At 42.2% G+C, this 25,888-nt stretch overlaps 2 protein-coding genes and 2 long non-coding RNA genes across 8 annotated transcripts in view; 2 read left to right on the forward strand and 2 right to left on the reverse strand.

The window, feature by feature from the left end:
* The first annotated feature begins 124 nt into the window (after nt 1-124).
* On the forward strand, nt 125-18,097 carry NDC1 (NDC1 transmembrane nucleoporin). 2 transcript variants are annotated; one of them, XM_061451192.1, is made up of 18 exons: nt 125-244; nt 323-443; nt 1,754-1,855; nt 2,189-2,363; nt 2,840-2,978; nt 4,326-4,434; nt 5,880-5,931; nt 6,572-6,704; nt 9,392-9,484; nt 10,780-10,861; nt 11,716-11,871; nt 13,735-14,007; nt 14,141-14,259; nt 14,485-14,535; nt 15,085-15,148; nt 15,844-15,944; nt 16,839-16,999; nt 17,828-18,097. In XM_061451192.1, exons 1-18 carry the CDS (start codon nt 197-199, stop codon nt 17,889-17,891), a joined length of 2,043 nt encoding a protein of 680 aa, XP_061307176.1. In that variant the 5' UTR covers nt 125-196; the 3' UTR covers nt 17,892-18,097. The 2 variants fall into 2 exon arrangements, with proteins under 2 accessions (XP_061307176.1, XP_061307177.1); XM_061451193.1 differs by having other exon boundaries at nt 13,753-14,007.
* LOC133268301 (uncharacterized) lies at nt 7,783-13,338 on the reverse strand. Its single transcript, XR_009743033.1, has 3 exons — nt 13,125-13,338; nt 10,408-10,496; nt 7,783-8,096 (listed from the first exon to the last, which is right to left on the reverse strand). It is a non-coding gene; the product is annotated as an uncharacterized LOC133268301 (long non-coding RNA).
* On the reverse strand, nt 17,441-24,415 carry LOC133268297 (uncharacterized). 4 transcript variants are annotated; one of them, XR_009743027.1, is made up of 7 exons: nt 24,356-24,415; nt 24,130-24,263; nt 22,203-22,389; nt 21,519-21,593; nt 21,295-21,402; nt 20,121-20,358; nt 17,441-17,455 (listed from the first exon to the last, which is right to left on the reverse strand). It is a non-coding gene; the product is annotated as an uncharacterized LOC133268297 (long non-coding RNA). The 4 variants fall into 4 exon arrangements; XR_009743026.1 differs by lacking the exon at nt 17,441-17,455 and adding an exon at nt 19,513-19,687; XR_009743024.1 differs by lacking the exon at nt 17,441-17,455 and having other exon boundaries at nt 19,513-20,358.
* The window catches only part of GLIS1 (GLIS family zinc finger 1), a 203,421-nt gene continuing 199,949 nt past the window's right edge, over nt 22,417-25,888 (forward strand). Inside the window, exon 1 of the mRNA XM_061451184.1 lies at nt 22,417-24,272. The gene's annotated coding sequence lies outside the window, so the exon portion shown is untranslated. The remainder of the gene's footprint in view (nt 24,273-25,888) is intronic.

The following is a 25,888-nucleotide window of genomic DNA, read 5'->3' on the forward strand; positions in this document are numbered from 1 at the left end:
CCCCGCCCCCCCGCCGGGGCCTGTATCCTCATAGGCCAGCCGAGCTGTCACTTCCCCATAGGGGGCGGGGAAAGCGGGTCTGCTCGCCTCCCATTGGCTGTTCCCCGCTAGTCCTCCCGGCGTACGGCGGAAGTGGCGTGCGCCGGCGGGGGGTGGCCGTTGAACGGCGGAGACTTTGAACGGCGGCGGCGCGGCCATGGAGGCCGGGTCGGGAGCGGGCCGGCAGCGAGCGCTGCTCCGGCAGGTGAGTGCGGGGCCTGAGGATGCGGGGCTGCGGACCCCGGTCCCCGCCGCCCCTCACGCTGTCCTTCCCTTCCCGCAGGTGCTGGGCTGGAGGGTGGCGGCTGCCGTCGCCTGGTCCGTGCTGCTGCTGCCCGTCTGCACCGCGGCCTTCGTCGTGCTCAGCGGCCTCGACCCGTTCCACCCGGTGCGCTGGATCTCGAGTAGGTGCTCTGCTCCCCGTTGTGCTTGCGGGTCTTCCCCGTCTGTGGTGTTGGGCTCGGGCTCCGATAACGGGAACTGCCTGTGGTGTGTGTGACGTTCCCGCTTTGTGAGTTTCTGATTGATCTTCAGCGTTTGAAACGGAACTTTCTCAATCACGAATGAAATTCCTGAAACAGACCCTCTGCACGGTGAGGGTGTGCACACGGAAAATGGGGGTATCACAGAGCCATAGAACGGGTTGGAAGGGACCCTAAGGCTCATCCAGGTCCAGCCCCCTGCCACGGGCAGGGACCCCTTCCACTAGAGCAGCTTGCTCCAAGCCCCTGTGTCCAACCTGGCCTCGAACACTGCCAGGGATGGGGCAGCCACAGCTTCTCCGGGCACCCTGTGCCAGCGCCTCAGCACCCTTGCAGGGAAGAGCTTCTCCCTAGTAATATCTAATATCTAATTTAATAGCTAATCTCAATCCCTTCTCCCTAATCTCAAATCAGTTTAAAGCCATTCCCCTTCTCCTGTCGCTACAGGCCTTGTTAAAAAGCCCCTCTCCAGGTTTCCTGTAGTCCCTTCAGGCACTGGAGCTGCTCTCAGGTCTCCCCTTCAGGAGCCTTCTCTTCTCCAGGCTGACCCAGCCCAGCTCTCAGCCTGGCTCCAGAGCAGAGCTGCTCCAGCCCTTGCAGCATCTTCGTGGCCTCCCCTGGACTCGCTCCAAAAGCTCCACGTCCCTCTGTTGTTGTTGCCCCAGAGCTGGACACAGGACTGCAGGAGGCGGTCTCAGGAGCGCAGAGTAGAAGGGGAGAATCTCTTTCCTCAGCTGCTTTAGATGGGAACTTGGTACCTGTGATCATTTAACTGTTCAGAGAGACTTAATTTCTGTTCTTTAAAAATACCAAAAGCCCAAAAGAAAAAATTAGAAGATATTTACTGTGCAAGGAACTTCTTACCTGTCACTGTATGGTTGCAGGTTTTATTAAGTGAAGGGAAGCTGTGTTAACTGAGCTATAGTTTAAGTAACTTTAAAAGATTTTCTTTTTTTTAAACAGAATTCTGAGTGCTCAATTATAAAAAAAAACCAAATAGTTATGAGGGTATAAAATATTTTCTGTGAAATTTCAATATGCTTTTATGCAGAAATGTTTTGCAGCTGGACAGTTCTGTTAAGAGATTATAGTCTATTAAACATTACTCTCCTTTGTGCGCTTACTGGACTATTGCTAACTGCGCAAGTGTTCTTTTATGTTGGTCCTTGTGTCACTGTTGTGTTACTGCAATCTCACACACAATAACGACTTGCTTTGTTTTTGTATTTTAGATTCTTTCAATGATTTATATACTTCCTACATCATCTTTTGTATCCTCCTTATGTCTGTGGTGATTCTAGTAGTAAGCATCTTCAACGCTGAGTTTTATGCAGGTGGGTTATGTAAATTGCTGAGCTCTCTGTGATACCCGAACAAAATAGGATAACCGTTTGAAGAGATTTGTATTTATGTTTGATGTAGTTAACATTGGTAAATTTCCTTTTAAATTAATACAGACAATATACAAAGCTTATTTTTAAGTAAATGATCCCCGATTCCTGCTTGCCACATGGCTGAGACTCTCTTAGCTGAGCTGTTTCATTGTTTTCTTTATCCTTTAGACTGATTCCAACTGTGGAAAGTTCTTTGGTGATAATAGTGTTTGTCTTTTAATGAAGGGTTTTGTTAGTAACAATTGAAAATTCACTTTTGGCTTTTATCCACAGTTGTGCCATCAATACCATGCTCTCGAATAGCACTGATAGGAAAAATTATTCACCCTCAGCAAGTTATCCATTCTGTTGTTCATGCTGTCATGGGAATGTTGGTTGCTTGGTGTGCTGCAGTGATGACAAAAGGGAAGTTCCAGTTTCTTGCTGTGCCCTGCACGCCTTCAGAAAGGTAATTGTGTGTGTATTAAAAAATTATATAAAGAACTTCTGTTGTAAAATGTATTTACTGCTGGCTTCTTCCATACAAAACCCTAGAATCTGAGTACTATCAAAAATAAGCAATTATATGTTGATATCCTTTATCTAAAGGATAGAAAATACCCTCCTATGTCAATGTTACAATACGCAGAGAAAAAACTGGGCTAGAAAAACTTAATTGCCAGGATTCTTAATGGAAAGTTGAATGATGACAAGTTGCTTGAACTTAAGACTTGGTCCTCTGGACTTTATGAATATAGGAAGTATCAGCATGCATAAATTAGGTGGCAAAATTCCTGCTTTAGGAAAAACTTACTGAGATATCATCTTATATACTAATCAGGAAAGTAAAATCAAATCATTGCTGATTAGGATTTCCTAAGGTTAGAATGACTTGTGTGTGTTTCTTTTGGAACCTCAGGATTAGTTCTAAGTTTTCTCTTTTAGCCTAGATGATGCTGCTCCTCAGATGTGCCTAAATGAGTATCACCTCTTTTTTCTACTTTCTGGAGCTTTCATGGGATACAGTTACAGCCTTTTATATCTTATTAACAACATGAATTATTTGCCATTTCCAATCATACAGGTAAGACATTGCAGTGCCTTTGCAGACAGATGTCAATGTGAAGTAGTGATCAAAAAAGCCTCGATTATTTACGTTTTGGGTATGGCAGTAGCAGCTGTCTGTTGGCCTGCTTTCACTAGTAGGTAAAGAGTGCACTCGGCTTTAAATGCTGATAGTGTTCATCTTCCTCCTTCTTGCTCAACTCTTCAAATGAAAACAGAAATCTGGTGTGCTGAGCACATAAATTTTACATCCCTCCGATGCATGTTAAAAGCTGGCTGAGGTAGTCCACTGCAGAAGGTGAGCTACTGGAAAGAGACAGTAAACGCAAAGTGAATATCAACTCCTGGAATTGACCACAGTTCACCTAAAAGCTTAAAATCTTGCATGTAAAATGATGCTGTGATGCTGTCAGTTGTAACTGTGTAGCAGCTCACTTAAAGTTTAAATAGCACATTAAATCTTGCTTAAAGCTCAACATCCAGAGCTCGTTCATGCCTGTAGCGCTATGGAAACTGCAATTCTATGAATCCCTTTGGGGGAGGCTATAGCAGTTCTACAGAAATCTGTACCAATGCAAAATGGTGAGGGGCGGCTTCTGAAACATCATCCTAAAGATACTTCTTCTGTTGCTGTAGCCTTACAGCAGCCAGTAGCTTTGCACGATTCCCAAAGTCCAACCATTTTGGCAAAAGGTGTCTTTAAACAGGGTTGGTTGTAGTAGTGGAAAGCATTCAAGTCATGACCATTCGGGTCATCAGCAAAGCAAGCTCCATTTTGGCAATGCTGTAACTATAGTATTTTTAAAAATTCTATCATTGAAATACATATTTTTTTTTTAATGTAACTTAACCAAGTAAAATAAAATTAAATCAAATCACTTTGGTTTCGTTTCCATGTAGTGTCAGATGGGTTGCTTTAGTCATTTGGAAAGACATAGAATTATTTGTATGGTGTCAGTGGTTTTAGTGCCTGGAGGATTACTGACTTTCTAATTCATCCTTGTCTGAATTTTCCCTATATTTTAATGGATCATGTCTAATCTAACTGAAATCTAATAAAATCAACAAAAAGATATGTTTAATCTATGATAGCATCCTTCTAGTTTGTTCACCTGTGTTTAGAGTCAATTTACCCTGTCATTCATTTTCATACTGCAACAGGTAGGAAAAAGGATGAGAAGCAATGGCGATGATAAAATGGCAGAGGTTGGGAGAAGAAGCAGTAGGTGTAACACTTGGAATTCCATTAAATTAACCTGCTAAATTCATCTAGGCTTCAGGTTTTCAAGTACCTTGTGCTTTCTGTTTTACTCATTAATTTGTCAGGAATGCAGATTGCTAAATTATTTCGTGTTTGGTTTTTTAGCAATACAAGTACTTGCGTTTCAGAAGATCTTTGCCCCTCCTCATCAGACACAGTTGTGTGGAATCACTCTATTTTGTTAGAAACTTCTGTGCCACGTATTACTTTTTTGGTAAGTGTTCCTGGGATTCTCTTATCTCTTTTGAATGCTTTTATATTTACTCCATCAGGCCTGTTATACTATTGTTTCAGCCTTCCAGGTAACTTGCTGAAGGCACATTGACTTGTTTAAGCAAATAGAGATCTCGCATCTCTCTGAAAGGTAGTGGGGCTTGTACAGCAGTGTTTCTATGATGTCAGTTCTTGCAGCCTCACCTAAGCTTGTTTAGCATGTGAAAATTGTCTCTTCTTCAAAGAGATTAACACACATCCTATAAGAATTTATTGTCTAGCGGATCACATTATAATAAGATGATGTTCTTCTAAAGAGAAGAGAGTGGGGAACAGTAGTTCTATAACGTGAAGTCTGTCACTGTACCAAAAGATAAGCTGTCATCTCTGGTGATCTCTTCTGGGCAGGACATCTTGTTGCAGGCAGCTGTGAAATAACTTTCATGTAAGAGAAGCTAACAAATAGTAATCAGCTGGTGGTTGACAAGTGCGCATTTTAAAACCTGATGCTTGGGTTGCTGTTTACAAACCAGTCCTGATGTGTCATAACAAGATTATAACTCTGAAAACATAGTGCAATTCAAAAACCCCAAGTTTTGGCCTGTAATTTATATTCCATTTTTGCTATAAATATTCCCAGATAATTTTTTAACATGGACAAACATCTCCATGCTTTGAACTGTTCCTTCCATGGCCTGGTATTGGAAATGTAGCGGCACAGAGCTGTACCTGATGTACCAGCAGTGGGCATGACTTCACTGTTTGTAATGTTACTATATTTCACTGTTTTAAAAGTAAAAGTTAGCAGTTTGGCTTTATTCTCAAGTGCCTTTTTCATTATTTAGAGGAAGCTGAGGAGACAAAGGCTGCCTCCCATAGGACAATGAAGTTTGGTCTTTAAGACTACAGTAAAAAACAATCTGTGCTGGTGAAGAGGATTGCACAGGACTTCCTAAAAATCAGGATTTTTTAATGGCTGTAATTATCCTCCTAAATGATGTCAAAATAGGCTAGAATTATTTCCACTTTATTTACGTTGGGGATAAATTAGGGGCATGGTGCTTGTATATCAGTTTCCATTAAGTCTTTAAAAGCACTTTGCTGCTGCCTGAGCTGTAGTGAGAATTAATATTAAATTGCTATTAACCTTCTTTTGTTGGTGAGGGAGCACAAGTAACTCAGTGCTGAGAAGCCAGCAATAAAAGATAAGGTCTGCAGCTCTCAGTATGTAGTTGCTGGCCTAAGGCCTTTTTTTTATTCTCTTATTTCTATTTCTTAGGAAACACCCTAACCAAAAAAATCCCAAAGGCAGATTGTTTCCTGGTACACAAGTGTTACAAGACCAGTTTCTTGTCTGTATCCATGCATGCTTTTGTCTTCTCTGTGGCCTTTTGTGTATGTTTTGCAGTGTCATATTTGTTTCAGTGCTTCTCTTTGATCCCCTAGGTTACATCCCAAAGGTATGGATAAGTACCACGATGGATCTTCATATAGACAGGTAGGTAGTACACTGTGCTGAACACCTGGGGGAGAATATTGCTCACAGTCCCTTTGAAGAAGTTCAGCTCAGCAACTGCCTCTATGTGTAGTAGGACTCTTCCTTCTCTCCCCACAGAGAACATGGGCAGCCTTAGGTACTTCTGAAATTAATCCAAAAGGAACCAACACCCCTTGTAGAAACCACAGAATCATCATAGAATCATAGAATGGTTTGGGTTGGAAAGGACCTTAAGATCATTCAGTTTCACCCCAGTGCCATGGGCAGGGACGCCTCACCCTAGACCATGTTGTGCAAGCCCCATTCAACCTGGCATTAAGAAATGCTCTCTCCTGCATATCTAAATCTCTAAAGTATTAGAAAGGCTTATTTGTCCAAATTGCATATATGTGTTATTTGTTTTAAAATAGGGAAGCTAGAGTCTTAGTACCTGAGTTTTCTTTTCCTTAATTTCATAATATTTTCTTCATGTCATCACAGTTACCAGTTCTTTTTCAGTATCTCAAACATCTGTAAGAAATTGTTGTTGCCAAGAAGGTGATGCAGCTTCCATTCTTGCTATTGTTGCTACTGTAACAGCTTAATATAGACATCTTCCATAATAGAAATAACTTATCTCCTTGCCATTTTATTTCTGCAGTAAATTGCATCCTCTTGACACTCTGACTGGCTTATTGGATATCTCCTTGTTTTACCATACCTGGTTATGTGGCGTATTTCTTCTGATTACCTGGTACATTGCATGGTTACTCTTCAAAATCTATGCTACAGAGGTTAGTACTTAGTGACTGCTAAAGGTGCAACATCAGTGTTTCTCAGATAATGCTTTCTTTTCAAAAGGGGTTTTATTATTATTATTATGAATTCTTGAATTTTCAAAGCATGTACTACAGATAATAGCTGATAACAGTTGAGAGAGATCTGGGTATTGGCTTTCCCTTTCTCTCGTTATAGCAAGACAAGCCTGTGCTTCTTACAAAATTGGAATCATAGAATAGTTGGGGTTGGAAAGGACCTTAAGATCATCCAGTTCCAACCCCCCTGCCGTGGGCAGGGACACCTCACACTAAACCATGTCACCCAAGGCTTCGTCCAAAATTAATGCTTTGTTGTTGCCACCTTCTTTTCTTACTCCTCTACTTCTGTTTCCATGTTCCCCTTCTCCTGTTCATGTTTGCTGCTAAATCAGTGCAGAAGCAAAAAACCACTTTGTGCTTCATGGAGTCTGCACCATGTTCTCTGTCCTCTTTTGGTGTCAAGACAAATGAGCCAGTGCCAGGCCCGTATGTGTTGGGCAGAGCTCACTAGCTTGGTTTCTGCATGTCTATCCATGCAGTGATGTTTTATTTGAGTGTGACACAGATGCAGGTTACATGGGAAGATAATATCCAGAAACTGCATAGCTCTGAATTGAGTTTTACAATAGGAAAGAGAACGAAATTATATCTGTTTTCTGGGAGCTAAGCTCTGGAAATCTCAAATTTAGGCAAACCATCAAAGCACACAGTTCTCCAAAGCAGAGATGTGTTAATGTAATTCAGGCTGTGGTATTGAAATAGTCTTCGAGCAATCCTGGGAATTAAGACGCTTGTGCTTTTTCATTCAGTCATAAAGTTACAAATTAATATGGCTAAAAAAAGACCATTTAAATATATAATGAATCGTATTGGAATAAATGTGTGACTGTGATTGAAGGGGGAAGGGGGGGGAGGGGGTGGGACATAAATCTTGCCAACAAAGAATTGGAGAAGATTTGATCTTTTTTAACAAATCCAGATATTTCTTTGTAAGAATACAGAGGGGAAAAAAAAGGTCACCTAACTTGATTTTCATTTTTAAACGTTCCTAGACTACAGATTAGTAGGAAAATAAAGTGAAGTGTAAATCCTAGCTCAAGATATTGATGCAAAGCACTCTTATGGAATGAAATAGCACATGGTACTTGTTGGAATGTTAGCTTTAATTCAAAAGTTCTGGTTGTTGTGACTGCAATGCAGCAAAGATTAACAATGGGTCAAGCATAACTGGTGTAATGATGTGTCAGAATCAGTAGACAGCTCCAAAACCAGCTCTGAGGTGTGAATATCTTGTTTCAAAGGGCAGTAGTTGAAGCACCAGTGAACACTGTGTGTCGATGTCTGTTAATTATTGTCTTGCTTATAAAACTGTGAAAGACAAAAGAAACATCCAGCTGTGAAGGTATCAAATAGGTCTTGTCCTTTTGACTATTCAACAAAAGATTGCTCTATCCACATGATGATTTTTTGAATGAGCTAAAAAAACCTCCTAATCTGATCGTAAATATGTGCAAACTTAGACCCCATGAAGTCACTTCATTAATGCTTTGAAAGCAGTTGCTACCTTCAGTTTCAATTTCACAGGCTGGAAACAGGAGAATAAAGCTAGGCTATGTGTAATGAGTGCAGTAACGCAAAACTGACCCCTAGTCTGTGCCCAAATTGATCCATGTTAAATAGCATTGAATAGATGCAATGCTCGATGGAATGTTTGATACGATGTAAGACTGCTATTTACTTTGTAAATGTTGTAGCTACAAGACAGAAATTCCATTAAAACACAGAATAAAATAAAAATACAAATTCCTTAGCTTATCAGTGAAAGAGTGCAAAAAAAGTTAATTTCTTTTATTATTTGGTAAAAGAACCCTTAATACTTCAGCAGAGTGGTTACACTGTTAAAAATAGACAGTGCTGCTTTGATTTCAGTCTTGTTCCTGAATATGGTTTCACTGTTTTTTCCTGGGAAACCTTAGAATGGTTTGTGTTGGAAGGGACCTTAAAGCTCATCCAGTTCCAACCCCCTGCCACAGGCAGGGACACCTTCCACTAGAGCAGCTTGCTCCAAGCCCCTGTGTCCAAGCTGGCCTTGAACACTGCCAGGGATGGGGCAGCCACAGCTTCTCTGGGCACCGTGTGTCGGTGCCTGAGCACCCTCACAGGGAAGAGCTTCTGCCTAAGAGCTCATCTCAGTCTCCCCTCTGGCAGGTTCAAGCCATTCCCCTGTGTCCTGTCCCTGCAGGCCCTTGTCCAAAGCCCCTCTCCAGATTTCTGTAGGCCCCTTTAGGCACTGAATGCTGCTCAGAGGGCTCCCCAGGGCCCTCTCTTCTCCAGGCTCAGTAACCCCTGCTCTAACAAGCTCTAACCCAGTTAGAGGAATTTCTTTTCATATTGATATGATGCCCCTAGCTATAAATTATTTGTGTAATGGAAGGAATTTGAAGATACCTGTTTTTTTTTTCCTAAGGTTTCTTAATTTTAAACATAAGGAGTAAAATCCTTTTGTTTTTTATCTTAGAAATTTCAGGCTAGTTTACAGTCAGTTGAAGCTTTTATGTGCTTTTGTAGTTCGTCATCTGACAAGTAACAGCTTGGGTATCATCTCTCGTAAGGCTTTCTTCTGTTTTGCTCTGTATAACACAACTTCTGATGTTTGTATTTAGACACACCATTTTCCTGTCCAGCCAACTTTTGCTGAGGAGACTGACCAGAGCCTGCCTAAAATCCTAAACAGCAATCCTCCCCTCATTATAAAGGTAACTGAATTCCCACCATCTTCCCAGCGAGGTGTGTGCTGAGAGGTTGTTTCTCAAAGTGTGCAATCAGATCTTCCAGGTACCAGTTATTTTAACTGGGGAGTTAGTTCTTTAAAAAGCTGCCTCAGAACAGGAGGAAGTGATGCTTAATGGTGAAAATCGGTTTAGTAGTGACATCTGCTGGTGTTCACCACGCTGTTAACTCTAAGCCAAGGACAGGCTAACATAGTTACAGGCAAGATCTGTCTGCAACAGAACTATATTAGTGTGTACTGATGTAAAACAAACAGGTTAGTGATATTCAGGCTTTCTGAAAACTCTTTCAGCTTGTCAGATAAGCAGGTGTTCTGTCACACCTTTGTACTCTCTCAACACTTTGCCCCTGCTGCTTACATTTGAGCTCTTACATGGGTGCTCTCTCATGACATTAGAAAGATATTTCCATGTTTATGCTGTAATTTGGGTTTCTTTCTTTAAAAAGAAAATATTGAAAAGCTGCTTAAAACCTGTGAGTAAGGAAGAGTAAATTTGGTCTGACTATGGTAATCATTGATGGGATTCACAGATTCTAATACTTAGAAATTGGAGACTTCAAAAAGTATTATGCAAATAAGGATGAAGATATTTTTCTGTGCATTCAAAATCCACATTTACTGATTTTACAGATCTCTAATACTGGAGATGGATGAGGCTGCAGTCCATTTGAATCCTTTTTTAAGCTTTGCTGCATTATCAAAGGGTGGGTGGGGAAGAGTCAAGCGTAGCACAGTTGAAGGGAGAGAAAGTCTAATTTGTAATCTCAGCAGTTACTAAAGAGTAGCTTATAATTGGGTTTTACTTAGTGTGAGTTATGTGGTTATTTTTGGTTTGCCACATTAATTACTTCATCACATGGAAAAGCAGTGTTAGGTCTGGTACTATACAGCACACTGCATAGAGGGCTCTAGCTTGCAAGATCAGTTCTTTCCTTAGACCTTTTTGTGTCTTAGGTTCTTTCTGTCTGAGTAGCTAGCTGTTAAGATAAAAAGTAGTGTTAGATCTTCTTTAACTCCAAAGTAGAGTTACCTGAAGCTCTGGCTAACTCAGCAGCTTCATCCAGAGTGGTTCTGGGGGGATGTCTGTGGTCATTTGCCTCCTTTCTTTTTCTGTTACGTGGCTGGTTTTATTCTGTGTGAACTCTCTATTTGTTAGGGCTTGCTATTGTATGGATACCTACCTTTGGGTGTTTTTTGTTTTTTTTTTTAAGGAAATGCATTGGACTTTGCATGCACTAAAACATTTTACTTTCTTTGTAGTTTTTAGCCTTACAAGACTTGATGTTACTTTCTCAGTATTCCCCTGTTCGACGACAGGAAGTCTTTAGCCTTAGTCAGCCAGGTAATTGCAAAACTACTGGTGATTCTTTTTCTTTCTTGTAGAAGTGTTAGTCAAATGCTTTTACAAGTCATTAACACCGTGAGGCATGCCACATAAGCCAGGAGACCTCATCCCTATGGTGCCTTTTCCAAAAGGATGCTTAATAATGTAAATTCATATTGTTTCATCTCCAAAACTTGACAAACGCTGCTGCCTGTTGTTTGATCTAAATGACAGCTGTGAGGAAACACAGGTCTTAGGGTATTGACACCACCAGTCCCATAGTCCAAACTGAATAATCTAGCAGATGCATATGAAAGTGTAACATTGAGATATGAAGTAAAATCAAGCACGAATAGTGAGTCACCACTGGAGCTGTGAAAGCAAACAACGGTTGTAATTTTAGTTAGTACGTCAGCCTCTTGCTATATATAAAGATATACAAAGAGAAGGTCAATGAAAACTGCTTAGAAGCCTTCAGGAACTCTTTGTTCCACCTTATCAGGAATTCTAGTGTTTGTACTATTTCAGAACTGTTTACCATCACCATTGATACCACTTGGTTCATTTTGGTTGTTTAGTGATTTTAAATCCGATGGGCAGAACTGCCTGTTTTCTGCTTGCTTAGCAAGTTTCACTAAAGTCTTTTTGGAGTTATCCATTGGCAGAAGGATAGAATCTTTCCATGTTTTCATCTTCCCCTCAGTATAAATACACTATCACAGTGAAAATGCCCTGTGTGTTCTTAGAAATGGACTGGTACTATAACTTCGAAGCTTATGCCGAGAGCACACAGGCACTGTCAGAACAGTTACAAGGATGAGCATGTGGGTTAAACACTACTGCTGAGTTTCCTTTTGTGTGCATGCTGCTAGGTGGGCACCCGCACAACTGGGCTGCAATATCAAGAGAGTGTTTGAATCTTCTGAGTGATCTGACCCAGAGGCTGATCGCACAGCAGGAAGCTGCAGCAGCAAATGGGAGAGCAAAGCTGCCAGCAGGAGAGCTGAAAATACCTCCGCAGACTCCAGGTATGTGAGGAAACACTCATAACAGTTCATAAAGCAGGAAAGTATCAATGGATTACATAGGCACATTAGTCTCAGTTAACTTGTATGGGGAAAATGAGGCATGGGGTTTTCTGCAAATAAATCCAAACACAGTCTCTTCCCTGTTGAATTTAAGGTATTCTTGTTGAAGTAATCTAAAATAACTGGAAAACTTGGAAAGATCATCTTTACTCTGTTTGCTCTGCATGGTGTTATGTTCAGTACAATGTTTTTTCCACACTTGCATGAATTAAGGAAGTCTAATTATTCCTGATTTGGTAACCTAGTACAGGGAGAAGTTAAGTCTTGCCAAGAGATGCTCTGTAATTTGCATAGCTGCTCTTATGATTAGTTCAGATGGTAAAATCAGTCTTTGTTTTGTTGTTGTAGGGACTTTGAATATAGAATCATAGAATTGATTAGGTCAAAAAAAAAAGCCTTTAAGATAATCAAGTCCAGCTGTTAATCCAGCACTGCCAAGTCTACCACTAAACCATGCCATAAAGTGCCATGTCTGCATGTCTTTTAAATACCTCCAGGGATGTTGACTCCACTTCCCTGGGCATTCTGTTCAATGCTTGACAACCCTTCCAGGGAAGAAATTGTTCCTAATCTCCAGTCTAAACCACCCTGGCATAGCTTGAGGCCCTTCCCTCTTGTCCTATTGCTTCTTAACTGGGAGAAGAGACAGACCCCCCTCCTTGTTCCGTCTTCCTTTCAAGTAGTTGTAGAGAGCAGTAAGGACTCCCCTGAGCCTCCTTATCTCCAGGTTAAACAGCCCCATTCTCCTCAGCCTCTCCCCATCACACTTGTGCTACAGGCCCTTCACCAGCTCCATTGCCCTTCTCTGGCCCCCCTCCAGCACCTCAATGTCTCTCTTGTAGTGAAGGGCCCAGAACCGAACATGGGGTTTGAAGTGCAGCCTCACCAGTGCTGAGTACAGGGGCACAATCACTGCCTAGCCCTCCTGGCCACACTGTTTCTAATGCCACTGGCCTTGGCCACCTGGGCTCACTTTTCTGCCAAGCAGCAAAAGCTTGCCATTCTTTTCCCAGCCTGTGGCATTGCATGGTGTGATAGTGGCCCAAGTGCAGGACCCAGCACTGAGCCTTGTTGAACCTCATGCAATTGGCCCTTGCCCATGGATCCAGCCTGTTCAGATCCCTTTGTGGAGCCTTCCCTACCCTCCAGCAGATCAGCACTCCCACAGACAAGCATATGTTTGTGTGACTCACTAATATCACTGTAGTATAAGAAAAGCCAGCCTGATTCTTGGAGCCTGCAAGCATTCCAGGTGCTTTACATGCCAGACGTGGGCATCATTCCTGGCAGCAGAGCAGTGTTGGCACGAGGGGTGCCACTAATTGAATCCCTTAGCAGTTAGTGCCTAGGATACTGGTGCCCTGGGAACAGCAGGGGACTGTTGGCATGTCAGAGGTGAATTTCTCCTAGTGCTGCTGTTCCTTGGATTTTGAGATGATCTGACTTTTCTTACAAACCGAGCAGAATCAGAAAGGATTGCCATTCTTAATCCTAAAAGCACACTTTATAGATACAGTGTGCTTTTATTTAGGATGTATATAGATATATATTGGGGTGTAGTAATGATGCCTAGCAAAAGTAGAAAAATAAATAGATCCATAAGAATCCTTTTCATTACCTGCTGTTCTTAAACTGATGAACTAAAACACTTCGTACTCATGCTGATGTGTACTTATTTGCAAGACCACAATGGTAACAATGTTCTTTAATAAAGGCTCTGATGATAGAGAAGTTGTTGAAATAGTAATCAATAGGAAACTCATCTCTTATTTCACCTGCACCAGCCTGTTTGTCTTCATGCAGTGTGTTCTTTGTTGTCAGGAGCTGTTGCGACAGAAGGCATGTTTTTCCAGTCGCAGAGATCGAATATCATTCCCAGAGCTTCCATGTCTTCAATGGTTAAATCATCCCTAATGTCTTTAAAGGCATCGCCAGGGTCTGATGTTGGTTCACCTTTCAGCTCACCTGCTTTAAATGGCAAGATGGGAATTGTGGATGTAAAGTCTCCTTGGCATGGATCAGCCCAAAGTCCTTATGTTATAAGGAGGGGCCCAAAGCTGTGGACGTCAGTTACAGGTAGATGCTTTTTGACTGCGCTGTTTTTATCCTCGTAGTCAGGAGTGTAGTAGCTGTGTCAATAGAGATCTGTATCTTGAGGATTAAAGTGACAGCAACCAGTTTTGTTGAAGATATTGTATTTCTTCTGTAGATCTGCACATGAATGGTTCCCACCACGAATCCTTCCCAGAGCTCTCTGCTGCAAAAGCTGGCCATGAGGCAGTACAGCCAAGATTTATTTACACATGGCTTCAGAACAAGCAAGAACAGGTAAAGTAAAATTGCTGTACAGATAGGTTACAGCCAGTGCAGCTTAGGTGTTCTCTCCTCCAGAAGAACTTTCAGGGGTTTTTGAATGAATACTTCCTTCTCCAGTTACTTACATAAGAAAAATCCCCCCCCTCAGTCCCCTTATACTGTGTGAAGATGGTAGGGACAATTGTACCTACCTTAGATAAATATAGAGGATGTTTTTAATCTTCTGTTTCTTTTCAGATAAAAACCTTCTTGTCAAAACGTGTGCTGATAATGTATTTCTTCAGCAAGGTAATCCTGATCTTAGGGTTTGTGACTGTGCAGCATGGACTAGAAATGCATGAGTATATGGGTTCTGCTGTGGCACTACGTTTTGCATACAGTAACAGTTCTAAACCCTTTTAATCTAAGGTTTTCTGCTTTGTGTGAGTTTTGTAGCAGGATTATATTTTATCTGCGTAAAAGAGAAGAATAATACTTGTTTAAACTCATCTGATAAACTGCTTTTTTACTTAAGGCATCACGTAATAGTAAAACACAACTAATTGGAAAGTGTCATGGTTTCTAGTTAACTTTAAAATGCAGCTAACTGTTTTTTGTTAGGTCAATGTAGCAAATAAATTCTTTATGGTTTTCCTTTGTGGAAAGTCCTGTCCCAAACTAATTTTAGTTTCTTAAAAGATCAGATTTCTTTGGGAATTCCCCAAGAGCTGTCAGCTTTGCAGGTCGTTTCTGAGGGGAGAGACATGACCCTATCAAATGTGTAATACCTTAACTGAAACCTGCAATTTTGGTGATACTGTTTCTCAGTGCATTCAGAATGCTTTGATTTCTTCTCAGCACCCAGAAGCCTCCATCCAAGCTGTCTTCTCTGATGCCCAAATGCACATCTGGGCTTTGGAAGGTAAGCTGTTCCTATTCCCGGGGATCCACTCTGCTGGCTTGTGGAACTACAAACTAAAAGGGTCTGATTCCAGGTTTTGGGGGCTCTGTGCTTTAAAATGTAATGGAAGAAAAATCTTTGAATCTACTTTACAAAAACCCAGCTGCAGTTCAGGTACTGACAGGAATAAAGGTCTAATTCACTTGTTAGTTTTGAGATCCCATGTGAGATTTTAGTTTATGTTCTGTAGAGGTTTGGTAGAGATTCCTAAGCAGATAGCATTGGTGTTCTAACTAAGGGCTTTTTTTTAATATGAGAAGGGATTCAAAGGTAAATCAAGGGTTCAGAGTAACAGAGTTCTCATACAAGCTGAACAAAGAAAGTGAAGTGATCTGGAACTGTTTGTTTGTGGCTAGAAGAATTGTGAAATAGTTGATGTCACGTACAGCTCTGATCAGAGCAGGGGAAAGAGGGAGCCAATGCTTTTTAAAATGTATTTCATATATAATCCCTCTTGCCTTCTCAACCTCAACCTCTCTTAAACCAGTGGCTGGTTTAGTCCTGAAGCAAGCCAAAGCTGAGGCAGCTGTTGTTTGGCTGCAGCCAGTCCTGAAGAATTCCACCACACTGATGGAGTCTTCAGGCAAACCTGTGATCCTTGTCAGTGCTTCAGAAGCTGAGGATTCAGTAATGATACCAAACTTCTCTTTTTAAAGGTCTGTCTCATTTGGTAGCAGCCTCCTTTACTGAGGACCAGTTTGGAGTTGTTCAAACTACGCTGCCAGCTATCCTGAATACCTTACTGACTCTTCAGGAGGTAAAAACTGTTACCTTTTCCTTACTGCAGAATGAGTTTAGGAGAAAAGGAGTTGAGTTCATTTTGGTTTTTTACCTTGCTGACCAGTTGTAACATTCAAGTTGTTACCAGTGTAACTTGTGCTGTTAATCTAAACCAAACAGCTGGTTGCCTTTCTGTGCATTGTGAATCAGCTGAATAAAAACCCTGGTAGTTTTTCAAAATGCCAAACTAGAAAGCATGCTTTTAATGGAATGTGTCATTTCTTAAATTTAACTGAGCTACGTGCTCAGTTAGACTTTATTTCAGGGGTGCAGCAATTATGATGCTATATTCAATGCACAGTTAGGATTTAATCTTTAATTTGCTGTACACAATTCCTGGTGCAGCCTGGAGACATTGCAAGTCACAGGAGATAAGATCTGCGTGGTGTTTCTCTACTAATGCTAGGACATTACTCTCAAATTACTGATGTGTGTGTAATGTGTATTTAAAAGAAATAATCCAGATTTGTTTCCAAGGCTACGTGTTTCCTGTTGACATAATCATTTTACACTGCCTTAATCAAGATTCTTGGAAAGAATTTAGAGGTTATTAATGCTCTTCAATGTAAGTCATCTATTCCAAGAACAGGGGGAAGAAGAAAAAGCCAGTAACCTTGTTTGTGAAAGAAGCAAGTAATAATACAGGACAGAATTGTATTTGTGCAGCAGAGAATTGTATTTCACAGAACTTGGTTCAATGCTCATGTTGATGGCCAGGAAATGCAAGGTCAAGCTCAGTGTCCAATCCATTTCTGTGTGCCTTGGTGGAATTTCTGAACTTGTACTTTCTTTTTGCTTTGTTTGACATAAACATGTTGCTGGTTACGTTATGAAATGATTGAACAAGTTCATCCACATGTCTCTCAATCAGGTTGTAGACAGACACTTCAAACTGCCTCATGTTTCTAGCAAGCCCCCCAGGGTGTCAGGAAGTCTGGTGGATACCTCCTATAAAACTCTACGGTTTGCACTTAGAGCATCTCTGAAAACAGCCCTGTACCGGATAACTGCTGTCTTTGGAGAGCACTTGAAGTAAGAACTCTTTCATGATTGTTTGCTTACTGAATGTAGTTTCAATTAATGTGACCTGTGAAAAGGGAAGCTTGGGCAAAAATCCCCTCTGCTCGTTATTCTAACATGGTGTTTTAGGTTTGTTTTTCTTACTTGTGGAACCTTAAATTCTTGTGTAGGTATTAGGTCCCCTTTAGAAACTTATTATTCATAGATTCCTGGGCAATTTTTGTTAATGACTTTTCATGGACTCTTTAGAAGCAGGCCACAAATACTAAATCTGAGCTGTTGAAAAGAAAGCAAAGCTACTTGTGACAATTGTCTGTTCTGTAGGGAGAGAATCCTATGCAGAGTCCAAATAATCAAATTCCCTTGCTGCTTGGTTGTCTGATCTGATGGCTCTTGCTCAGCTGCTCTTGTAGCTGGCAGATTTTCATATCTGGCCTCTGAATATGTGGGACAAAAGTCCGTGCATCCCTGTAGGGATGAAATGTCACTCAAGTTTGCAAGTGCTGATATACAGAGAGATCATTTGAAGAGATTCTCTTACCTAAATCATTTGTTCGAGTTGAACAATTGCTTGTGTGTGTTTAAAGGTAAGGAAGTAGGCTAGGTTTCCTGGACTGAAGAATAGTAGTAGTAGTGGAAGCTGTTGAGAACTGACAGTTTTAAGGGTTAATGTAGTCTTTCTGTCTTGGAATGTAGGCTTCTCATGCAGCTGGGTTTTCCAGAACGTAGCTTCAGTGTAACTGTTGATTTCAATGTATACTCAATTTTGGCATGAGGCTTTATTTTTGCGGTGTATTGCGTTGAATGTAAAACCTTACCTGCTGCATTTGTTTGTTTTAGTGCAGTGCAAGTGTCTACAGAACATAAGAAAAGGCTTCAGCAATTCTTGGAATACAAAGAATAAATAAGATTTTGATGCTGCTACATTGTTTTTTTTTTTTTCCCCCAACACCCTGGCTAAGAAGGAATTGGGACTAAGGAGCCTTGTTATCCTGGCCTTGTGGAAAAATGTATGGAAGTACAAGTCACTGGACAAAACTCTTCCAACTGTAGAAGAGCTCTCCCAGGTTTGAATCATATTTTGTATAATAAAACTTTTTTTAAAATTCATCTTGCCTTCTTTTACTATCTCTTAGAAATGAGAACGTGTCAGTTCTTATTTTACATAAGAGTGTGACATTTGGGATGATCCAAGTTACTTTGCCACTCAGATCCTTCACTGGCTTTCATGATGTATTCTTTCCCTACCCTTTTCTGCTAAAGGGCTGAGTAGAGATTTACAGAGATGCTTAGTGGGCCTAAGTGTTCCATAAATTTAGTTGGTAACACTTTTAGTGCAGATGAAGTGTGTTCTTTAAGAGTAGGAAACAGATGTGCCCAGGAATAAAACATGCCACTCTTCTGGAAGATGAAACTATTCCTTCAGAGTAAAATGCTTGTGTGGAAAGGTATTGTTAAGACACAAATACGGCTTGAAAAGCTACCAGCTTGGATCTTATCTTTAAGGTGACCTGGGAAACTAAGTTCTGATCTACACTGAAACATACAGGAAACATTACTGCATTTAGTAAAACCTCCAGATAATGTTACTGTGAATTAAAGTTGGGATCAACATCTTTTTGTAAAGGGGGATAAGAAGGATGTTTGCAGGGTATCAGATTGTTTAATTCGGAACAATATACATTAACTTCTGCTGGAAAAATGTCTTTTTCAAAGCACTTCTTAAGCTTTTTATCTGGAAGTAAACCTGTCCAAATTGTTTGCAAACAAACAACTCTGTTTTTAAACTGACTCCAGTTATTATGATATCTACACTGGAAAACATGTATGGAGTATGAAGAGTGTGGATGTAGCTGCAGGTACCTTACTTAATATCCTCGAGATAACAGTAAGTTAAATGAATTTAGTGTGACTAAGAGGAAACAAAATTTGGATCATTCTCCCAGTTCTGTTAGTGCTATTTTTTGGAGGTTTTTTTTTTGATAGAAAACCCAAAATGGCTACAGTGTCAGTTATGTTGGTGTGATGAAACATCAGCTGACAGTGAGTAGTTGTGTAGTCATAATTCTTTAGGGGCCTGTAAGGTTTGGGTAAGAGATAAAAGCCTAAATCTACAGTGAGACCTGTGTATTGCTTTCCTCAGTACAGAGGCATGTCATCTTCTTGTAATGCAGACACTGTTAGATATGACAGTGGAAATTAGAACTGCCTTGTTCCTTTTGCTCTGAGATGGCTTACAGCAAGCACTGTAAGGTGAGGACAGCCTTCCATTATATTTAAAGGTTTAAGCACACTCTTTTAATTTCTACCACAGCTTTGACTGTTGTAATCAAAGCCTCTTGCCTGCCTGGCTTATTAATGAAATTAATTTGCTTATTTGCAGGTATTGCAGTGTGCAGCTGGAGCTAACACAGTGCTTTAGCTCATACCTCAGGTGTACCTGCTGACCCAGACAGTTTCAAATACATTTTTCATGCATTTAAACAGGTGCAGAACTGTATTTTTATTGCTCTGGTATTTTCTGCAACACTCCCACCACTATAAGCTGTGACTTGTAATTACCAGTGTTATGGCTGTCAGCAGCAGGCTTAAAACGCAGACTTCTTTTTGATGCCAAAGTGCTTGAGGTCTGTCCTCCTTGTGTTGCAGCTGAGATTTGCACATGACATCTGCTAATGTACGAGTGATTCATGGCATTCTCTGTGTATGACAGAAGAGCTTTCAAAAGCTGATTGCTCTGTGGTTTCTTTAAAAGCTGCAATTCTTAAAGAGCTGTAGCCCTTTTTTTTTTAAGCCTTTACTTAAAAGGGTATCTTTAACAATATCTCATGCTCATGATTCTAAGTGTACAAGAATACAAAGTGGATGTTGGGTGCCCTCTGAAGATGCAGCAACTGGCTCACACAACTCAAACAGGGAAAACATCTTATTCTAGTTTTGGCTTTGGGAATAATTATGTTCCTCTGGCAAACCATGCTGGTATTTCAAGTCCTTTTATATACTTCTGTCTTAACATAAAAATAATCAGTCTGTGAAACCTCTGAGATACGGGAAGAGTCCCTCAAGTTCTTTTCTGCATTCTGAGTATAAAGGGGAAAAAATAAAGTCTTTTTTACAGTTGGCTTCGTTATACCTGCAGTTAAATTGGATCCCTCAAGCCTTGCTATTATTTCTCATCCATTTAACCATCTCAAAGCTGAGCTGCATCCTCGTGCTGGATTGCCTACCACATGCACAAGTGGGTCTGATAGCATTCTGGTAACCTTGAGAACCATCTGCTTCTCCCTGCAGGCTAGCTGGAGTTAAGGGTATCTGAAATTATTTCCACTGCTGCTGTGAAGAGGTACACAGTTGATGGCCCAGGTCTGGTTCTGTGTTACAAAGGAGTAATGAAATAGAGGCTTTAGCTCTTAAGCAATACAGGTTTGAAAATGCAGTCTGAGGGTGGACAAATGCAATGGCCCTTGTCCTTGCAGCTCTTGCACACTGCTGTATCTTGAGGGAGCTGGGCAGGACTTGCTCCCTCAACAGGAGCACTTTGCCACTTGGAGAATTGTCTCACTGCCAGTGGCAGCTCGGGGCCTGAATGTGCCCTTGAAATGAAGTGGTTTCGATTCTGTTGTTGCTTGCTTTGAACAGAGGCTGTACTGTGTGTGCTGTGCTTGGTGTTTTAAGGCCTCCAGCAGCCATCTTCCCACCTACTGAGATACACGTATGGCTCCAAGGGCAAGGCAAGTGCCCCTGCAGATGCGTCCAGCTGCAGCTGAGGAAGTACTGTTCTCTTGCTGATGAGTTTCCTGGTACCTGCTCAGTCACAGGCAAGTTGTACAGTCTGTGGCCTATGTGCCTCCCTCCCAGCTACTGGAACCAGCCATGTGCAGGATCCTGGGGGGAGGGCCTGGTGCTTTCAGTGGGTTGGGTGCACATGAATCCACATGAGATGGCCCCAGAGGCACCCTCAGCTGTGGAGGTGCTTCTTGCCGTGTGCAGTGCTGACCCCTTTTCACAGGGGCTGCACGGTGGCAGGTTGCAGTGCTTTTGGAGCACATTCAGGCAGGCATTTCGTAGCTGCAGGGCTTTCCCTGTTTATTGCAGCTGAGCTCCCACCACTCCCATCACCACCTTTCTATAAAGATGCAATAAAAAGATGAAGTTCTGGGTGGAATCATCATGGATAGTGCAAACTGAGGACCCTCCCCACTACCCACACACCTTCTTCCCCCTCTGGTCTTAATGTTTTCCATCACCAGTAGTGTGTTAACATATTTGTTATGTGGATTAAATGTATGTGGGTGCTGTGGCCATACCTGGAATGTGGTTTGCCAGGCTCTTGTGTTGTAAGCGGCTGTTCTCACATCAGAATATTGCAGACTCATGGTAGAGATTTGCATCTGGCATATCAGCTTTGGACAAACCTGCAGTATAAACAAACTGTGCGGCTTGCCTGTGCCTGAGAAAGCAGCCTGAGAGAGAGCAGAACCTACACCACACTGATGACAGAAGACACAAAATATATTGGAGAAGACCTCACCTTTCTGCTCTTGCAAAACTCTTAGGGCTGCAGCAGAGTTAGTCAGGAGGTAGATGAAGATGGGGTCTTTGGAGCCTGTCATGAGATCAAAACACAAATTCAAGGGGGAATAGTTCCCCTTTGGTACACTAGCTGACTCTTCTGATAGGTGGCAATGGCATGTAAGTTCCCTCTTTTCTTTTTTCCTTTGATTCCCCCTCAAGAGTCAGTTCCTGAAGTAGGAAGAATTTCAGAGGGAGCTGTGGCCTAAGCAGCACATGTAAGTACTCGTGCAGTCATCAAAGGAACCAAGTGCTGAGTGTATAGTGAGCTCCTCTCCCTCCCCTGCCCAAAACACACAAATACAGGCTTTGCCTTTCCCTTCTTGACACACAACTTGTAAATCTGACTACTGAAGCACAGCACTGGGGCATGCTGTCGTATTTAACTGCATCTTGTCTGTAAAGGTATGGTGAGAGGCCTGGAGTGAATTTTGAAGGAACTGTGAGCCTTCTGTGAGGTAAAGATTGTTGTAGCTTATCCATAAGCATCCTTCTCTGCTCTCGCTCAGCACGCTTCAATTGTGGGCTTAATGGTAGATGTTTCAGATCAAGAGCCAGGCTGGGTGACTCTTCAGGGCAAGCTTTGAAGACCAGGTAGCTGGGGCACCAGCTTTGTAAACTGCTGGGTTTCCCGTCTGTTTACCAGCAGAGGTCACTGCTCAAAGCAGGTTTGGGGAAGCGCCAGGCTCTGTACCTTGCTGGCGGTGGTGGCACGAAGTTTTGGGCTGAGCACAAGGCTGCGGCTCGAAGATAGATATTTGAGGCAGCTGTTGCCTTTTCAGACCATGGCAGCCAGCTCGGGAAGGGTTTATCGGCACCCACCACGAGTGCTATAGGAAGAGAAAGCCCAGTCTCACAGTTAGTGTGAGTTGAACATTGCCAGGGAGAAATGGGTTTGTCCTTGCCTTTATCACAGAGATCCTGTGCAGCACTTCAGCTCTTCACGGGTGGCCACTCTTTGTTAGGCTCCCAGTTTCTGCATGCTCCATTTGAGATGCCAAGGGTTGAGTTTAACTGCTGGAACTGGAAATGGGCTCTATGACATACACTGAAGGGAAATGCTAAATAACCTGGAGTGAGTCTTTGTCACAAGTTTTGCGCTCAAACTGAAGCTTTTGGCCTCTGGGCCTCCGTTGCGAAATGGGGTTTAGTCTAACTCCACCTTCCCTCACCTCCAATGATGATAACAACGTATTTGTTTGCAAATCAGTAGGCTGCTGCAGTGACAGACAGCAAAGAAATGCCCTGGAATAAACGAATAATTCTGTATTCTGCACAGGGCTTGGCTGCTGTGCAGTAAATATATTCAATGTGTGGTCCAGACACTATGCCAATAAAGAAGAAACAGAAGAGTGACTGGCTGCTCATTCAGCTATCACTGCCTTCAGTGCCTTGAATATATGGATCCCCAGGCAAAATAACTGGAGGCTGTGCTATAATGCCAGTACTATAACTCATTTATAGTAGGCATGAATCAAGGGTGCCCCAGCAATTCTATTCCTGGCATGTCCCAATGCTGAGGATTGGGGTTTACACACTGAACATCCTTAAGTTGTGCTGTCTTTGTTTCTTTTTGTTTGTTACTGAAGTTTATTTTCCTACCTGCATTGTGTATGCATGGTGTGAGAGATGCATCTATTTATGGACTGAGGCAGAGAAATAATATAGATGAATGTCTGAGGAAGGTAACTGCAGGTGTAAATAACCCCAGCCTGAATGCAGGTTGGTCAAACCCTTCATTACAGGCTTTTTTTTTTCTCCAAGTCCTCTAGAATGAACTGCTTAATTGGCAGCTCATTCTGCCTGGAGAGGCAGGAGGGAGGGAGAGATGTGTAGTGTTACAGCAGCTTCTGGAGATGCTGGTCACTTCTTGCAGTGTTTGGAAGACAAAGGTAGATTCAAGATTACTGTATGATTTCCCCAAATATGCAAGCTATTGAGAAGAGATTTGTTTTTGAAAGATAAGCCACAGTGATGTGAGGAATTTCTTTTTTCTAACTACAAGAGCTATAAATGAATCTATAAGTGATGAGGCAATGGTTGAGTACATCGCTGGATAACGTGTGGTCAGTTTGACCCTGCTGTCTTAATTCAGGGCGTCATTGAAACCACTATAAAGTAGGGCTTTGTGCTGCCTTAAAGGGGTATGTGCAATCTCCAAGAAATGGGCATAGTTACAGAGACAATCCCTTTGGCTCACTTTTTGTTTGGTTGTTTCATTTTTACTATCTGTGGTGCAGTAAATTAAAACAAAAACAAGTCTGGACTTGGCATGCCTGTGTAAATAAACTGCTGTGTGTGAATCGACAGCTCGTTTGCAGCCAGGTTATTTATAACAGTTTGTTATTTCTCCTACCAGAGAGCTTGTTTTGTCCTATATTAACAGTGATTATGGTAACACCTCCCACCTCTGTCTATGCTGCAGCAGTCACACAAAGGCCTTGCAATTTCAATTGTGTCCTTTTGAAATTCAATTTTGTTGCCTGCTGGGGTAGAAGCAGAGATTCCAGTATGTGAGCTGGAGATTAATTCTTCAGCTCTGCTTGTTTGCTCTACCCAGCTCAGCTTACCTGTATCCGTTCTGCTTCATTCCTCTCCTCCCACGGAACTGCTTGGGGAACTGGAGTTTTCAGCTTCCACGAGTTTCTTGAAGATCCGGTTTGTGACCAGCTATAATGTGGAGGCCAGTTACAACCGTCCGCTCCTGACAAAGGTAAAGAGCACACCTTGGAGGCTGGATTTGGCAAACTGGGGTCCCCTTCACATAATGTCCTTTCCCCCACTGTTTCCCCTTACCTGTTAGAGATGATCTCTCATTGTCCTTGTGTATTCAGCATCACCTCAAGCCAGGACAGTAGCGACCACAGGGGTTCATGCTGTCTGGAGCAAAGAGGCTTCATGTCTGCAAAAGTACCTGTAGACCCTGAGAAAACCACTGTTGTGGCAATGACATGATCTTGGCTGGTATCAGCAGGGAAACCCTGACGTATCAAACTTGTTTACACTCTGTTTTTCTCCTCACTGCTCTGTGTAAGCTTTGAGTTGGGCCCTGGTGTGTGCTCAGGCAGAGTTATGCTAACTGGGCTGTGGTGGTGGTACAGGACTGCTAGTTTATGTGGCTAATGTGATTCAGGAGCTGGTTTTGGTGTAACTGCCTTATCCTATCACCAGCAATGCTCAGATCCACAATGCCAAGGATCTTGCTGGTGTTTCATCAGTGTCTGGCTCCAAGGGCATCAATCAACATAACCAGCACCGTTGCACCAGCAATTGTCTATGTCCTGGCTTTTTCTTAGTTGCTCTGAGGTCTGATTTTGTCCCAACCTGAGCTAGCCTTAGACTACTATCTGTTTTCTCTTTCTTTGGTCACCAGCTAGGAGTGAATGGGCATATGGGCAAGTCTCTGGTTATTTATCACCTGTGTCTTACCCACTTGACCTAGGGAGAGAATATGCAGGCAAGCAGTTGCATTCCTCCTGGGATTTTTTTTTTATCCCAAATTGCAGCCTTGCTTTTCATATCTGACTTGAAATGAAGCAACACCCAGGGATTAGTTTCAGGGGCTGAAGAGGGCCTATCTGCCTTAACTGGAAGGTCTGCTTTGGTGATGGTGATTTCATTAACAGAAGGAAGAGGCAGCTGGGCTAGCTGTGGGCCATACTGTGACCCATGACTGCAGCCCTTGGCAACTGGGAACGTTGAACAAGAAGGCTAGTATGGAAAAATCTCTCCCTGTGCCCCCCCCCAAGAAGAGTATTGCTGTTATGAGGAGAGGCTAATGACTGGTTTTCACAAGGACAGAAGGGGAGACACCCATCTAGTTCATGGCTGTAGTGACAACATTGGGTGAATCAGTATTTGCTGTACAGTATGCGCATACAGCAAAGTTACAATGACCCAGGGCATAGAACAGTCTTAACCACAACTGCACTTGCTTGGCCTTTGTTCCAGAACTGAAACATAGGAAACATCTTCTGATTCAGCAGAGAAAGGGAGCTGCTGAACTCTTTTTATTAGTACAGTGATTCAAGGGGCACTTGGTCCTCCCATGTCTGTGGGCTTGCTGCAGGAGCTAAGCTGTTCCTGTAGTGGTGTCAGGTCTCTGTCTGGAGGAGGATTTCCATCCACTGCCTGCTTCTCTTGCTCAGACCCAGGGATGAGATAGTCCCAGCAAAGACGGGGCAGCTGCAGAGACATTTGAAACAGAGGAAACAGTGCTGTGAGAGAAGCTTTGTCCATGGGTGGGAAGGAATGTGGGTACCTGCAGCTTGAGCTATGCAGGCTACATCTCTGTGAGATGACCTGCCATGTAGAAATGCATCCTGCTGT

Source organism: Pezoporus flaviventris, unplaced genomic scaffold (genome assembly GCF_033815535.1).
Source record: "Pezoporus flaviventris isolate CSIRO_AGI_PZ_B2104156 unplaced genomic scaffold, CSIRO_AGI_Pfla_v1 ptg000013l, whole genome shotgun sequence".
In the NCBI taxonomy this organism is placed as follows: domain Eukaryota; kingdom Metazoa; phylum Chordata; class Aves; order Psittaciformes; family Psittacidae; genus Pezoporus; species Pezoporus flaviventris.

Bases quoted from the DNA above. Each gene is read 5' to 3' on its own strand.
- NDC1 (XM_061451192.1), top strand. From the start codon at position 197: ATGGAGGCCGGGTCGGGAGCGGGCCGGCAGCGAGCGCTGCTCCGGCAG. The intron at 245-322 runs GTGAGTGCGGGG...CCCTTCCCGCAG, and splicing joins AGCGAGCGCTGCTCCGGCAG to GTGCTGGGCTGGAGGGTGGC. The intron at 14,260-14,484 runs GTAAAGTAAAAT...GTTTCTTTTCAG, and splicing joins TTCAGAACAAGCAAGAACAG to ATAAAAACCTTCTTGTCAAA.